The sequence below is a fragment of the Cygnus atratus genome, chromosome 13 (genome assembly GCF_013377495.2).
Source record: "Cygnus atratus isolate AKBS03 ecotype Queensland, Australia chromosome 13, CAtr_DNAZoo_HiC_assembly, whole genome shotgun sequence".
Taxonomy (NCBI): domain Eukaryota; kingdom Metazoa; phylum Chordata; class Aves; order Anseriformes; family Anatidae; genus Cygnus; species Cygnus atratus.
In genome coordinates, this window is record NC_066374.1 from 13,747,976 (window position 1) to 13,764,266 (window position 16,291).

The 16,291-nt window shown below is 40.2% G+C and overlaps 1 protein-coding gene across 1 annotated transcript in view; it reads left to right on the forward strand.

The window, feature by feature from the left end:
• Window positions 1–203: 203 nt before the first annotated feature.
• The window catches only part of ADGRG4 (adhesion G protein-coupled receptor G4), a 28,032-nt gene continuing 11,944 nt past the window's right edge, over window positions 204–16,291 (forward strand). Inside the window, exons 1-12 of the mRNA XM_035541669.1 lie at window positions 204–309; window positions 2,120–2,734; window positions 7,954–8,037; window positions 8,510–8,604; window positions 8,931–8,983; window positions 10,527–10,566; window positions 11,070–11,095; window positions 12,352–12,500; window positions 13,447–13,579; window positions 14,097–14,215; window positions 15,290–15,500; window positions 16,060–16,225. Of these exons, the coding sequence (XP_035397562.1) occupies window positions 219–309; window positions 2,120–2,734; window positions 7,954–8,037; window positions 8,510–8,604; window positions 8,931–8,983; window positions 10,527–10,566; window positions 11,070–11,095; window positions 12,352–12,500; window positions 13,447–13,579; window positions 14,097–14,215; window positions 15,290–15,500; window positions 16,060–16,225 (1,782 nt within the window). The 5' untranslated portion in view covers window positions 204–218. The remainder of the gene's footprint in view (window positions 310–2,119; window positions 2,735–7,953; window positions 8,038–8,509; window positions 8,605–8,930; window positions 8,984–10,526; window positions 10,567–11,069; window positions 11,096–12,351; window positions 12,501–13,446; window positions 13,580–14,096; window positions 14,216–15,289; window positions 15,501–16,059; window positions 16,226–16,291) is intronic.

The following is a 16,291-nucleotide window of genomic DNA, read 5'->3' on the forward strand; positions in this document are numbered from 1 at the left end:
CTTTTAGAAACTAGCAGAAACCAGAGGGCTATATAGCTGTGACCCTCACAGAGATTACTGATCTAGTGACTCTGTTCAGTCACAGGGAGTGAGGCCTTCTGGGCTCACGTGCTGCAAATGCCGTTTCAGCAACCTGCAGAAAGCAGACTGAATTTCTCAGCCAAGCATGTGGTGAGTGTGAAAGCGTTAACATCTTTCTTTCAGAATACGCCTAAAGAATGAAGATGTTCACGTGTAGACCTGGACAGCCCCCTTCTGACAAGGCTTTTTGCATCTTGATGGTTGCTGCTGGATTTTTCCTTCTTGCAGGTAATTCCCCTCAGGATTAGCCATAGGGATGGTGCTGTCAGGTGCCCATTGCTGCTGGCAGAGGCTCACAGCATACCCCACAGCCCAGGAGGTGTGTGCTGTTCCCTTGGTTTGTCCAAACACAGTATATATATATAGAAGACTGTTTTTTTTTTCTTGTTCTGCCCCAGTGCAAGAGTTACTCTTGCCCTGGACCTCTCGCTGGTAACTCCAGCTGGGCCTGGGGTCCTTGCCTATTATGCATCCCTAAGTATATGTGGGCCTGCAGACGTACAGGTCTGGGCATGATACAATACCCTCTTCTGGTTCAGTCTGGGCCACAGATGAGTCAGTGCAAATGAGAAAATATGAAAAGGAGTGAAATGTCGAGTTTCTGTTGCATCACAGGAGTTGTTCATGTTTGGAGGTAAAAAGTCTTAAAGTTTTGTCGTTATTCACCTGTTTCCTTCCTGGGTGTCTTCCTGCATTTTTTTTTCTTTTCTTTCTTGTTTTACTTTGATCACTGTTGTAAAATATGAACTGTGCATTTAGTTGCTTCATGGTGTTCTGGGAAAAACATGAAGCTACAGGCAGAACCAAATTCCCCCGTAATAATTTAGGTGCTGAGTCAACCACAGTAAGCTGTGCTTCACACATTCAGCACCCTCTCACTCCACCATAGATCTCCAAAGACCAATAATTAGTTCTTTTTTTTTTTTTTTTGTATTTCCTTCTTTAATTTTTCTTGAGAATAATGCAGAACACAGAGATAATTCGTGTTTCTAAAATGCACCCTGTTGCACTGGGGTCATTTCCAGCACACAGTGCAGTTGAGGAAAAAATTAGCTCTTTCCAGATAAAGCCTCCATAATGAAAAGACTGAATTAATTTTTAGATCTTGCCTAATGTACCCACTTTCTCTCGGCTTTGGCTAGAGGCTCCTAATGTGTCTGCTGTAAGACAGTGGAAGGGCTGACTCCTGAAAGGCCTATCTGTCAGCCTGTCTCTGGTAGAGTACAATGGTACTCTGGTCAGTCGTGCGATGGGTGCCAGCTCTGCCAGTCATACATCCCATAGTGATTCCCTTCTCTGGGACCAACCCATGAGGCCTGGCTTCTTACTCTTTTGACCCCTGATCTCAGGTGGCTGTTTTACAGCCGTTACAACTACTGTTCTGCTACTCTGCAGAGCCGCATTACTACGGGTGCAGTGGGGTTGCATGCAGACAAGTTTCTCTCTGTGAGTGGGGGGCTGTGGCTGGTGTTGCTCAGGGAGGTTCTGGCCTTTGTCAGCAAAACCTTTATGAGCAGGTTGTAAAGATATAATTAGATAATTAAAAATAAGCAAGAAAAAAGCTGTCCAGACCAACTTTCTAGAGCCTGAGAGAAGGACTGTTCTGATTATTTTTATTATTAGCAGAAACCCTAACCTAAAGACTAAAGGTCAGGGGTCTGATATGTCACTTGGGAGCCAAACATGCAAACAGGTCTTTTCCCAGAGCATGCCGGACCAATACCTTTACATTGAACACCCATGCAGACATTGGACTATGTGGACCTGAATTCTGTATTTGGTAGGTCTTGAGGGCCTCAGCATTTCCTTTGGAGAATTAAACTCATCTTCTCTTTACTGGTAGTGTGGGTGGTCTCAAAATTAAATTTCAAAAACAGCAGAAACCAGAAATAGAATAAACTTTTAGTTTTCTTTTTTTTTTTTGTTTAATTGACTTTCAGGGAAGTATCTGAATGAGGTCATATTGCAGCTTTTTCTTTGAAAGTGACACTTCATTTTCCTTCCTTACCTTCTTTCCTAATGCTTTTTCTTCTTACAGAAACACGTTCTCTGCGTGGAGAAAGACTGGATTTACTGGGAAGGAACGATAAGTACGTGTCTCTGATCAACTACAGCATTCCTGAGCTATGTCAGTTCACTGTGTGCATTGATTTAAACCGGACTGCTAACATAAGCTCTTGGGCAGCATTTTCCTATGACACTAACAACACATCCACTGACATAAATGACTTAGAGCTTGGTCTCTCTGGAGAAAACAAGCAGTTGAGAGTATATCTTTTTGGCACCAGTCGAAACATTGGGATTGATTTAGCCCTTTTCACATGGTATAGTGTGTGCTGCTTATGGGACAACAGAAAACAACTGCTGGAGGTCTACTGTAATGATAATCTCGTGCATAAAGAAACCATAGACAGCACTGAGTGCCTGAAACCCAGTGGAAGCCTGGTGCTGGGTCACCTGCATAAAAGAAAGGATGGATTTATTGTACGAGTAAGCAACAGCTTCATTGGTGGCTTGTACTACTTCCAAATGTGGGACACTGTGATGCATCAGGAAGAGTTACTGGGGTGTGCTGAGGGCAATATTGTCGGCTGGAAGGAAGAGTACTGGGACTTCCGCATTCCTCCAGTTGCTGACCATCGCTTGCGCTGTGGTGAGTCTCTGCAGTATTTTCTTTCCTTGGGGCTTGTGTGTTGCTGGGGATCATGCAATTCAGAGAGTGGGAAACCCTCCGCTGCTCAGGACAATAAGCAGGGATTGTCTTATATCCTGAGTTACTGCTGTGGGCCTGAGACCAGGAGTGCTCAGGGCTAGCCTCGCATATGGCTTTCCCCACTCACACCACACAGGCTCTTCTTGAAGCAGATATAGAGGTTGTGGATGGGGAAAAGCTGGCAGAGCTTGGCTCTGCCACCAGAATCCCTTGGAGGATGCTGGCAGGTGGCATGATTTAGATGAACCTTCTTGTGGTTTGTTGTTCTGCTGGGGTACCAACCTGCTACTCAGCTGGCCTGGCACTGAGTGATGTAGGTTGGACTCAGAAACTTTCTTCCAATATTTAACTACAGCCGTTATTTAGATGATAGCAATCATTTTTTCCACAAGACTTCTGTCTGTTCTCTGCCCTAGATGGACGTTGCTCCATTGAAAAACACTCTTAGCAGTGTTTGGTGTTATCTCACCATTCAGTCCTGATGTCTGTATGTACTAAACAGCATTTAAATTACACAGTATTGAACCAGAGGTCTGAGACTGACTGCTTGACTGACTCATTTACATAAAGCTTATGACTGACTAATTTATGTAAAGCTAATGACATGCCATGATATTTAGGGGCTCGACAATAAAAGCATATGCATCTTTACTAGTCCTCTGTAAGATGGCGGTTTCACAGGGAGTGCAGACGCACAGTCAGAAGTAATTGCTCAGTTTTGGTGCCCAGTTTGAGAACCTGAGAAGCCTCCCACCAGACAGTGCTTCTCTGTCAAGCGCAGCACCTGCAAACTTCACCTCAGCTCCCTGTGCACTTTTGCATCTCCTGCTCCAGGTTACATCAAACTGCGTCCCAAGGAAATGAGTAGAACAGGAAAAAAACAACTGCTTCTGAAACATTTGTTCAGAGGGATTTCCCCCACCTCTCATTACACACCCCTTTGCTCTGCAGCAAAGAAAAGAGGCACAAAAAACAACTGCTGTAAATCACAACCTTCCCATCTGTCTCTTGGCTCCTCGCCCCATTGCCTTTATCCAGGCGGTCCTGTTTCTGCACTGCCTGTTGCCTGAGATATTTCCTCACTCGTGTCACTGACTGGGGGGCCATGAGGGAGGAGGAAGGCTCAGTCCATTTCCCTTTTCCAATTAACACCATTGTTGCCTTTGCCCTTGGGCCCATTTGCACTGTGAGAAAGGTGTGTGCTTGATTTGGCAAGGAGCTGTGAGAGGCTTAGTCATGTTTGCTGATGAAAACTTCAAGAAGTACAGCGCCTAAAATCAGTGTTGCTGGACTTTGATTGTTCAAAACAGTAACTTGGATGAATTTGAGCAGATTTTTAGTGAGACAAAGTACATTGGAGGAGGCTTTCAGTGGATGAAGCATTGTTTTCCTCTAAAGTGCTCCCAAGAACCAAGTGATTTCCTCCAGTTAGGATTCTCCAATGCAGCCTGAATGGGACATTCAGTCTGGAAAATGTTGGTCCGAATGTTCAAAGGTTATCAGCAAGAGGAAAGCTAAAAGGCACTGAGGCTAGTCTTGCCTATGGTGCCATGTGCCTCTGGGTAGGTGTTTCACATGGGGACAAGGGCTGCTAGAATCTGGCTTTTTCCCAGGAGCAATAACTTAGATGACTATCGTAAAGTCCCAGTTGTAAAGATGTTCATAACATCCAATTGTGTATGAGAATCTGTCTTGTGTCAGCTCTTGGCAAGACCTTTGCTTCCACTATAAATCTACTGCTCACTTTAATTAACTGAAATTCATGAGCTAGCTCTTGCACAGAGACAAACTGGCGATATAATAGATAGAGTATCAGTGAATGGTACAAACAGTCCTGTGTGATAAAATACATACCAAGATTTCAGTCTTACAGGGGAAGCTTGGGTCTAATTTGTCCATATGGGACCATAACTACTGAGTCTATGCCAGAACATCTGAAGTACACGTGTACAAAACAGTTGTGCCGAAGTGTTGCTTTGTAATGAAATGTCATGGTGAAGTGCCATTTCAGTGCTAATGACATGACTCAAATCGTTATGTCCTATGACAATTACTAGTTGCAAAGTTTTTTTCTCATATTTATATACTCTGTTTATACCTGGGAATTGCTTTTGTTGTCAGGGCTTGATTCAACTTAACAATAGACAGTTCATGCAGTTGTGCTGGGAAGCTGTGCAGCCTGCTCTGTTTCGGAAATCCTACATTAATTTTGGAAAGACAAGGCACATTTAGGCAAAATGAGTGAAACTGTTCATACAAATATAGAAGGAAACAGCCTTGAAAGGGTGTGTTGGCTTTTTACAAGTTTTATAATTATCATAGCAATTGCATTGGTTTTACTTCGTACAAGGAGTAAAGTTATTTTCTACCTTTGTGTTTTTTTTCCTGGAGTTCTTGAAGATGATCCTTTACTTTTCCAGCTCAGCTGGGCCTTTGCTAAAAGCGTAGAAGTAATAGTGTGCGTTCTCATCCTCTGACTCAGTCTTCATCTTTTCCTCCCCCTACCTCACCCACACACTGATTTCTAATTTTCTTCTTAATTTTAAATAATCTGGGAGAGGAATTAATATACAATGTATGAAAATTACTGCTAGTAATACAAAATATTTATTATATTTAATGTATATTTATTATTATATATTATTATATAATATTATATTATATAATATTATAATATATTTAAATAATATATTTATTATTTATAATATTTATTACAGTTCGCTTATACATTGATCTAATTTTTACTGCTTCTTCTACTGGAAACAAAGCATATTTGCAGGATACCAAATAAACCATTTATTACATTATCAAATAAAAATGCAGAACTGGGACTTCAAAAATGGTGGTGGTACAGTATTTTTCTAGCTTTAGACCTCATCTGTCATCACTTTTTAGCCCTTGGTTCGTGAAGGGAATTACAAGCATGTTAATTAATGCAAATGAAGTTACAGGATGCAGGTGGCTAGTCCCACACCTGCCTGCTGGTAATGATCCTTGACATGTGAGAATAAACAGATTTTTTTTCCTCAGGTGATAATGTGAAAGAGAGAAAGAAAGAAATTTGAATCTGAGAAGTTGTAATTATGCTTCATTTGTTAGGAGATGAAAACCGCTTTGTGAGTCCTGATTAAAATGGGTTTGAGTTTTGTTTGGCCATTTCTGTATTTTTTTTTTTTCCCAGCAGATTTTTTCTGATTCATCTTGACTGACACTGGGTGATATCATACATACATCATTACGTATCATACATCACCCCTAAGGCACTGGTTTTTGAAAACAGAACAGAGCCTGCAATCACACAGCTCTATGCAGGCTCCTGTCTGGAGAGAATCTACAGCACTGTGACAGTCAGGAGGATAAGTTGAACCTCAGGTTTACAAATAGTTTGGCTTATGATAAATCATAGCCTAATATCATGTCTGTATTCCTATAAGGAAAGAAAAAAGATTTTTTTTTCCAATGATAGGGCATGTCTGCACAGCACTATCCCTTCTGCATTCTCATCACACTTCCTGTCTGTCAGGAATTCTTATAGAAAGACACTCATTTTCTTCCACTGTTTCTGACAGCTTGAAGTCAGGGACGAATTATTTGTAGTGTCGTACTGGGGCTTAGGGAGCCCACATCTGCAGCTTCACGTCGCAGGAAGGCATACAGGTTTCCACTAGAAGTTTAAACCCTGGGATTAAAGTCACATGGGATGCCTGGGTCCCAGGCCCTCCGCAGCACCACGGGTCAGGTACCTGAGGTTTTACTCTGTTCTCACGGGAGCGAGTGCTGTGAGAATGGGGAGGGGCTGGTGTGCATGGGTGCTGGAGGATAAAACACAGGTCTCCGGTTTCAGGTCCTTGTGTTTTCTTTAAAGAATTGTTTTCTGTTGCCTCTAGTTTTTTTTGTTTGTTTGTTTGTTTTGTTTTAATTTCTGGTTTCTTGTTTTCTGCATGTTCATATGTATGCAAACAGTGTTAGTGGATATCGGTAGGAGGTCTGTATATTGAATATCTAGGTCTGTCTTGAAGCTCAGTGATTCAAGCCTGCAGATCTTTTCCAAATCAAGACTCGGCAGATAGCCATTATGTCGGGTTAGGTGTCTGACTGGCTGCAAGCTGCTGATTTGAAATGGCAATGTGACAGCTTGGTCCTGGAGTTACTCGCATTTTGCTGGAAGAGTGAAGCAGAAGAGTAAACTAATTCTCCTGTTTCCAATGCGTTAAGGACCATGGGAGAAGATAGCTTGTGTATCGTGCCTGTTCAGTAGGGTGTTTTGGCTTCAGGTGTCTTTTCAATTTCACAAAATGATTTGAGCTATTTAGGATAAAAACAGTAGACTATTACTTCAAGCTTTTAACAGCCTCTGTGTCTGTTATTGTCCATGGATGTGTTGCTCTCGATTTAAACAGGTCAGAGATGGGCTGTTATTGTTTTAAGCAGGGGTGATTCTTACCTTGAACTCCAGTAGAGAGAACAATGTTTGATGAAGCATAGCCTTATCCTACTTATTTCCAAGCACTCCTTATTCATACATATTTGGCTTTGTATTCATGTGTTAAGTTTATTTCTCTTAGTCAGAACTAGATTGTCAAGTCTCTGACAGTCAAGTGAGTGAAGAAAAAACACAAATCACCAGCATAGCAAGGAAACTATCTCTAGAGCAAAATGTTGTGATCATGCTTTTCTTTCATCACCGAGGCCTGTAATGTTATACGGTGATTCGGTTCATTGCAATTTTCTGTAGTACGTGTGAGCAAGCATCACCCATTTTGTCCCTGTCTGTCTGATGATGTGGCAGATTGCATGTGAAATGCAAAAATCCTATCTGGTTTGACAAGGTGATTCACTTCAAGGAAAATTAGCTAAGAACAAATTCTCAGAATTCTTTACTTTGAAAACATACAGGCAGGATGGCTGGCATTTATAATGGGAATCCTTATGCCAGGTTATCATTAAATAAAAGTCCATGAATGTCAATGTTTTTTTCAATTTCATTACTTTATGTTAACCCTTTAGCATTCTGTTTGACACATGGCTTTTCCTGAAGGATGGCAAAGACTATTCAAACAAGAAAGGAACAGGGAGAGACCGTCTCCCTCCTATGAACTGTGTTAATTCTTGCACTTTGTGCCACTGTGGATTCTTAGGCCTTTCAATATTTTTTTCAGCTGGCTCAAGTGAAGCATCATCAACAATGGCTCCTACGTTGCCACCGTTATCTCCGACCAATAGTGCCAATGTTACCATTGCACGTAAGTACTTTCCTAAACAAGACTGTTTTAAATGCTGACCTGGTCATCACTGACACTGGCTGACACCATACACATGACAGTTTAAGACTTGGTCTCATGTTTAAGCTATTGCTGCTTGGCAAGGTGTTGTATATCAGCAAATCTTCCTCTCTCTTCTTATGCATTCTTAGTGTATGGTAAAAGCAAAGCTAGTGCACCCACAAGTATTAAAATCAGCTCAGCTGAAGTGCCTTTGCTTGTTAAATTGTGATAACTTGGCCATGAATTTGGGCCCTTAGAGTCCTTAAATTTCTAGCAATGCAGTAGTAATCTAGACTTAGACTCTTGGAGGGTAGAATTTCCTGAAGAGTCTTCATGACTTTGGGAATGGGAAACATAGCCATGGCTAAAGGGAGGGAGGGACGAGGAGACAGTGCAGGTACCCTTCTGTGCAAACTATAGGATGCATCTCACTTCTGTTCTCTTATTACAGTCAGCTTCTACAACGTTGACATGAACTTTTCTCTTTTCTACAAAACTGAGAGAGCTCCCGATTACTATGATGCAAGGAAGCTTATAGAAAACTGGGTGAGTAGCTTTCTTTTCTTATTCTCTTTTATTTCTAGAAAGTATCAGATGATGAGGACAGCTGGTACAGAATGCAAACTTATGGAACAACACAAAAATAAGTATCCATGTAACAATATTGTGGCGTTTCATAATCATGTTATCCAACGCATTTTTAACAGGATAAAATTAAATTCAGAAAGAAGGGAAAAGTGTTGACATTTTGCAAATATTTTTAGCCCTTTTCATTGGAATTTAGAATTTTGATGACAATTTAAATTTACAAGCAGGTCTAGATAAAGCATTGATAAATCAAGTTAATAAAAAATTTATCATTTTCTTTCCAGTTTAATATCATATTCACTGGAGGAGAATTTGTTGTGACAAACTTTAAAGTCAGGTAAGCCTCTCGCTGTATAGTGGTGTCATGTTGACACTATGTCCTTTGAGAGAAATAGCAGCCATGTTCCAAATACCCATTTAACATATGACCAGTCCTGTGACAATGGTGTAAATCAGTCCCCCAGATCTATACAACTGTGATCATTTGGAGCACCTGCATTTTGTTTATGCGGCTCACTTCACCTGAAAATATATATCCTGCCTAATGCAAGGCAAGTATCTGCTGCCAAACTAAGAACTCATCTTTGGCCATATAAATTGGCTCATGATGAAGATGAAGCCTTTGCTGCCTCTGTTGTATGTGAGCAATGAGTCATGTGGGCTGATGTATCTTGTGTGCCATCATGGCAATTCAAAGAGTGTAGAAATTGGTATTTGTGGGAGACAGAAAGGAGGGCAGAGTGCTGGTATCTGCAGAATTCACATTAGTACTGCTGAACCCCTGTTTCAGCGATGACATGTGAGTGCAAGGGAAGTTGAGGGTTACATCTATTCATAGAGCAAGGGTCACAGACCCGTATGGGCTGTCCAGGTTGGATAACTAGGCACACACTGGTTCTTATCATGGCAGGGTCTAATGAAAGTATATTACAGTTCCAAAACCCTGCTCAGAAACAGTGGCATTTTGCCCAAGACTCCAATTACGTACCTTTCAAACCAATTAATCTGTATTTATAGCCAAACTGTGAGCAACTAAGAGGGATAGTTAGTAACTGTTAGATTCATAAAAGTGTCACTTGTATAGCCTTTGAGTTTTATCATTTTATGCATATTTGTCTTCCTACTTTCTTCTCTGACGTCTGCAATTACTGCTTGCTTTACAAATGACAACAATGCAATAACATATGGTACTATTTATGTGAGGTGAATCTGAGTCTGAAAACTGTAAGAAAAGAAATATCAAATGAAATAAAGACCAGCTAAAGACAGGGTTACCTGTGGATCTTCATCCCCCATATAGAAGTGATGTTGCTTAAATATCTCCAAGGAATTAACAGAGAAAATATTTGTAAAGTGTGAGGAAGAGTTAAACTTAAAGAAATAGGAAACATGATACAATCAATTCGTGCACTGATACAGGCTTTTAGTATTGAATAAATTTTAATTTTAAATGAATTTTAGTATTGAATAATTGAATAATGTTGTAGGCAGATGGAATGGGCTTAGAATACTTTCAAAGATACTTCAGAGAATAGATCTTGAACTGGATCCCTCCTGTCTCTGCTGTGCAGGACAGGACTGGTTGGACCATGTCAGAGATGCCATGGTCTGGTGGCATGGGGAGCAGGATGGGAGTTGTAACCCCACTGTCGTGCATCCCGTTCTGGAAGAGGAAGAGGTTTCTCTCTGAGTGCATATCTGTTACAGCATTTGTTCTCAGAGATTTATGCAGATACATCTATGCTGAATTCAAGATGAGTTCTCTGCTGCAAGGTCTGTCTCATTGTGGTCACAAGATATTTTTAGGTGATAGCATAATGGAACATGTTATATCCATATACTTAATATCAAATAATTATTTTATTCTGGTTTGCTTGCAGGACTAATTATCCACAAAGCAGTGTCTATAAGAGGACTCAAGTATGTAACTTGTTATTTTCTAATATTAAAATTTACTTTCTCTTATCTTTTTACAGAGGATATAGTAGTTGCATGGTCTAAATGCTGATACTATTGTGTTACGTAGAAAGTATTAAATATAATGTATCCCATGTAAGTAATTGGGCTGGAGAATCACTGTGTCTCAATAAATATTGAAATGTTCTTCGTAAGACCAAGGAAGGCAGGATGTGTTCAGCATTATTTTCAAGCAGTCTACCTTGGAATAGCCTTCTGATGAGCAAGCTTACTGAGCACTGCAAGATATAGATCTACTCTGCTCTCTGTATGAATTAGCATCCGTGCACTGTGATGTTCTGTTTTGTCCTGATATACCTCCAGAAGTACTGTGAAATGAAGGCTGCTCTAGATAATTAGGTTCTAATATCATTTAAACCAATACGACTCTATTTTAATGAACACACGGAGTTTCTACTGTTGATTCTAACCAGCTTCTAACTTTTTGTGTCCTATGAAAACTGAAGATGAAGGTAAAGCAGATGTCACAAAGGTAAGACACATGGTTATGAACTGGATTTTCATAGTTCGTACTGATTTAATAAGAAAATTCTGCCTCCTGCTATAAGCCTGCTCATAAACAGGGTGAGGAAACATTATACCCCTTCTTGGCTATTTTAGTTTCAGGGTAAGTGGGAACCTTTAGCTGTCTTAAACAGAAAAACACATGTGGAGTCAGATTCACAGTAATGCTTGACTTGGGGAAATGTATTTGAGCATCCAAGGTTTCCCTCTCATACCCCATATCTGGGAAGTCTTGAATTGATTCCATGACAAGCTGGGAGGTTTGTGCTGCGCTATTAGAGTTGGCTGTGAGCAGTGTCCTTCACTGAGGCCAGAACAGTGAGTGGAAGACTGCATTGCTGGACAGTGCCCAAGAAGTCTGCCAGGATGAATCCTGCACCTCTTCTGGAGGAAATCCTAATTGCCTTCTGACCTCAGGCCAGAAGAGCAGGGGGAACTGAGTTCCCATCACCTTCAAAGGGTTTTAAATGGTTACCCCAAAGGCCATGCTGAGTGGGGAACAACCAAGTAGAAACAGGAGTGAGTTGGAAACACTTGAAACATCCCAGTCCTAAAAAAGTCTCATAGGTTAGCCCTCAGTTAACTTAGACGTCTGTTGAGGTAATCCACCCACAACTGAGAGCTTGCAACTTGTTTGTTCTTTCTGCCATGTCTGAAGCAACTCAAAAGAGAGAGACAGTCTTTCCAAACCTGCTTGAATCAGCAAACATACTTGGCCATTTTGAGGAAAAAAAGCTGGAAACCAATGGAGACACCGACAACAGTTAGTTAAATGTCTTTTTCAGGGAGCCTTGGAGTCTGCCACTTCTGTTTGGACACGGGGGTACTAAAGTACCTTATTGTTTTATGACTAGCTCACTCTGAACATTAAAACATGGTTGAAAAATGCTTACTTGTCACAGAGATTTTCCTTTGCCAAGATAACATGATTAGGAAACCTTTTGAGGTATTTACCGTGAAACTATAAATAGATTCTTGTACCTGCATTCCCAGCAATTTGTACTTTGTAAAGCATTTCAAGTGATAAGGTACTAATGTACATAAGAAGTGGCATTTGGTGACATTTGCTGGAGGATAGCACTTATAGTGAACAAAATACATCAATTATTCAATTCAATATAATTTTCTGTGTTACTCTTTAATTTTGTAGCCAGTAAAATTATAAGGTATAACTGTGAAAATTACTAATATGGTAGCTTTGTTTATTTTGTGTTATACTTCTAGCTATGTCTGCAAGGCCATTATAAAGGCCACGTCACATGAAACACAAGAAGTGCTGATTCTCAAGATAAAGCTGTTGCTGAACGACACTTATGAAGATGGACTGTTATCATTATATGTGAACCCTGAAGATGTGGCTGTCAAGCCAATAGGTAATGCTTCATTAAAACCTGGCTGGAAATCATATGCTTTGTAACTCTAGCTGCAAGTGTTTTATCAAACTGAAACTTTGTGGAGATGTTAGGGCTAGAAAACATCCCTGCAAGTATCCAAACTGACCTTATCTGATACACAAGCTATAGAATGCAATGTAATGACAAGAAGATCAAAAACTTTGGTTCTAGACAAATGGAGGTAGGCTAAACCATGACTCCTGCTACTGAGGCAGGTGTGAGCACCTTTGCAATGAAGGGGAGGGCAGACTGATATGGCTGCATATCTGGAAGCCCCTGCTCACAGGCAGTGCCCCAGGTTCTGGCTATTGAGGGAGACATGAGCTGAACACTGAAACCAAATCCACTGCAGGCATTCTCTTAATGCTAATGCTTATTGGATCAAGCCTCAAATTGTAAGTAATCTCTTTGGTTTGGTTGCAATCTTTATCAGTCCTTACAATACAGAAATGAGGCAGAGATAAGAGATAACAGACTGTACCTGAAATTCAAAAACATATTTTTTACCAAAGACTTACAAAAGGTCAAGCATAAAACTGCAAGTCCGAAGGAAAAGACATTGATGGGATAATGGGAGGCAGTGTGAAAGTAGCTTCAGATAGATTAGAGAAGACTGCAGGATGTACTGTCATTAAATTACGATTTTTGATGTTGGGAAGGGAGCACTTCACCTTAGAACTGACCTTGTCAAACAAAAAAGAAAAAGGCCTCAGAAGAACAGGCAAAATATTTAGGCAAAATGTTTTATTTCAGCCAGTAAACTTGTTAAAATAATCCCATCCAGCCTACAAAATAAGTAAAAATTACAGCTCAGTCTCAGAAGGAGTGGAAGTCCAAAACTGGACAGCTGGTCCCTGGGTGCCAAGGAATTCTTCTTTTTGACTACTAAATCTTTTTTTAAGAGCTTTTTGTATTTCTTCCTCAGTACTAATGGACTGTCCAGAGAGCTTTTCACAGACAAAATACAAGGGTAATTATTACTGGCCGCTAACAAGTCCAGCTACCAAAGCTGAGGTCAGCTGCAGCAAAAACCCTCTGGAGTCTGCTCAAAGGAGTTGGTGAGTGACGAGATCATCTCATTTTGGTTCTTGCATGGCAAACAGGAGGGAGTGCAAGGCTTCCTGTGATGAGAGTCCAGATGGTCGTCTGTAATGGCACATGACAGTGCCATGCCAAGGAAAATGGAAAGTATACAGGGCCAGTCCGGTGTAGGATGCAGGAAAAGGGAGTATTGCATCATTTCCACCACCTGCAGCAAGTGCAAGCCAGCATAGTAGGAAGCTGACTTTCTGCTTTAGCAGGGGGAGGAAACAGATGCACCGTAGCATTTGTGCTTACATTCATGGCACGTTGCCCTCCAGTGGCAGAATGTCACGATCTCTAGGTGCATTTCAAATTGCTCTGGCATTTGGGCTCTGCTCCTACTGTGCTAAATGAATGCTAAGTCAGGTCTCACTTGCAAGTCAGTTTTCAAAATTGGGCCAATTAATTACATTTTTAGCTACTTAAATATGGGGAACATCAAAAATGCATATTTTTTCATGTAACTTAATGTGCAGTGTTTTCATGTTTCAGTGGAATTAACATTGATCTTGAGCAAGCTTTCTGGGAAAAACCCAATATGACCGAATGTAAATTACTGGAAGAACTTCCAAATAATATTTTAGATCTTCATGATATCACCATAACAGACGGTAAGCCACCAGATACTTCAGTGACACAGTGAATCAAAGTAGAACGCTTATATTTAGATAATGTGTGTGTTGGACATCTGAAAAACTGAAGCTATAAGGTTGTGTTATGTGCAACCTACTCACTTGGTCATCTTAAAATGTTTTTAATGTAAACGAATTTCACATTTGCTTCAAAGTTCTCTAGCTATTACTCTGAAGACTAGTCTAAAATTCTACATTTAGATTTAGAACTAAATAAGTAACGAGGATAATATGACAGGTTTTGCCTGTCTATACTTTCCCTGTTACCATGTCAAAAGAGTTCATATTCTGTAGATTGCATGCAAGTAAACACAAATTAGCACATGGAATTTGAAAGTGTATGCGCTAATTTGTGTGATATACAAGGTGACCATTACCACCCAGTTATATCTCTTTTCAAAACTATGCCAAACAATGCAAGCTGTTTGAACGGTGTACAAAACCAATACCATAGTTTATCCACCTACGCAGCAGTGGCATCAATAAATAGATCTTTGAAAGATATCTGTAGTTGCGTAGTCTCTCTGATTCCCAGGGTATAAAGCTCTCTTTCTATGAAAAAATTATAGAAGAATGATGATATAATGAATGGCAAATACTTATTTTTCAAACTATACCATTCATAATTTGCTTTTGCTGCTATACCAGTTAAGCAGTATTTGGGTTGAGGGAGAGTCTTGTTTAATTTTGAGCTCACAAATGCTTGTAAACATGATCAAAGTTAAAACTAAATAGTATTTACAGATAATCTTTATTATCCAAAAGCAGGTGATAATACTCTTATAAAAACTACATTGTTTTCCCCCTTTAAAATATAACCTGAGACATCCAGATTTTGCTTTGAAGTTTTTGCCAGTTTCATGTGGAGGGCATATTGACATATTTTGGGGTCATAATTTTGTAATAGACCAGAAGCATTATGACCATATGGAAAGAGAGGAAAAGCACACTCTGCCCTCCTGCTTTAACATGGAGACTTGTAGCTACATAGCTAAAAGTACGGCTGTACTGCTTAAATCATCTGTTTCCTTTTTTTTTTTTTTTTTTTTTCAGAGAATGCACAAGATGTTGTACAGCATATTTTAGATCTCTTGCCAAATGCAACACTGGATATGAAAGAATTAGAAATCATTGCAAATAAAATTTCTGATGTTGTGAATTTGGAAGATATAAGTGTGACAATTGCAGAGGATATATTGACTATATTGAACTATATTTTACTTCAAGAAATAGAAGATCAGAACTTTAGAAAAATGACCAATATGTAAGTAATATCACTGCACAGAAGTAGCTTCCTGATCTAAAATGGAAACGTGGGGAAATTCATGCTTTTTGTCTGTTAAACAATTACCACAAGAGTTAGCAATTTTCAATACCTGGATCTTAGACATTTTTGCGGTTCTTAGGGGTAGAAATTGTTTTCTGTGTTGTCCGAGGTGCTTTTACCAGAACCAGTTCTGTAGAAGTCCTCATCACAGAGTTGTTGTATGTGAGTATCTCATGCTGGAGGCAGATCAGGGAGACTGAGTAGCTACCACCTCATCTCAGAGATGGTCTTTACAGCTCAGCATGGAGGCACGTATGACACAGCCTGGATGAATCTATGATTTTATGATAACTCATTTGCTTGCAGTCAACTGACCCTGTGCCAAACAAAATGCCATCTATCCTGAGTTGGTTCCATCCTGCTCTAGTGAGTGCTCTTTGTGATCATACACCAGAGCAGAGGTTTTTAGCTGATTGTCTCCTGACTGGGTATTGTGAAACTAGGATAATATTTCAAGAGATGTGTCTTTTTTTTCTTGCTGTTGCTCCTGATAAAGTATCCTGGAGACAACTGAGAAGATAGGCTATAAGATGGCTTACACAGAAAGAAACGCATCAGTCGTAACCACGTCCTTGGCTTTGCTGGTGATGCGTCCAGATCCCAGTGTATTTGAAGGACTGGCCTTTGGTATCACCTCATATGACCAAGGAGTGGATCTCAAGGTGAGAATAAGTGTCACCTCATGGACTACTGACTAAACCAGGCAATTCCTGTTGCTGTTTTGTACT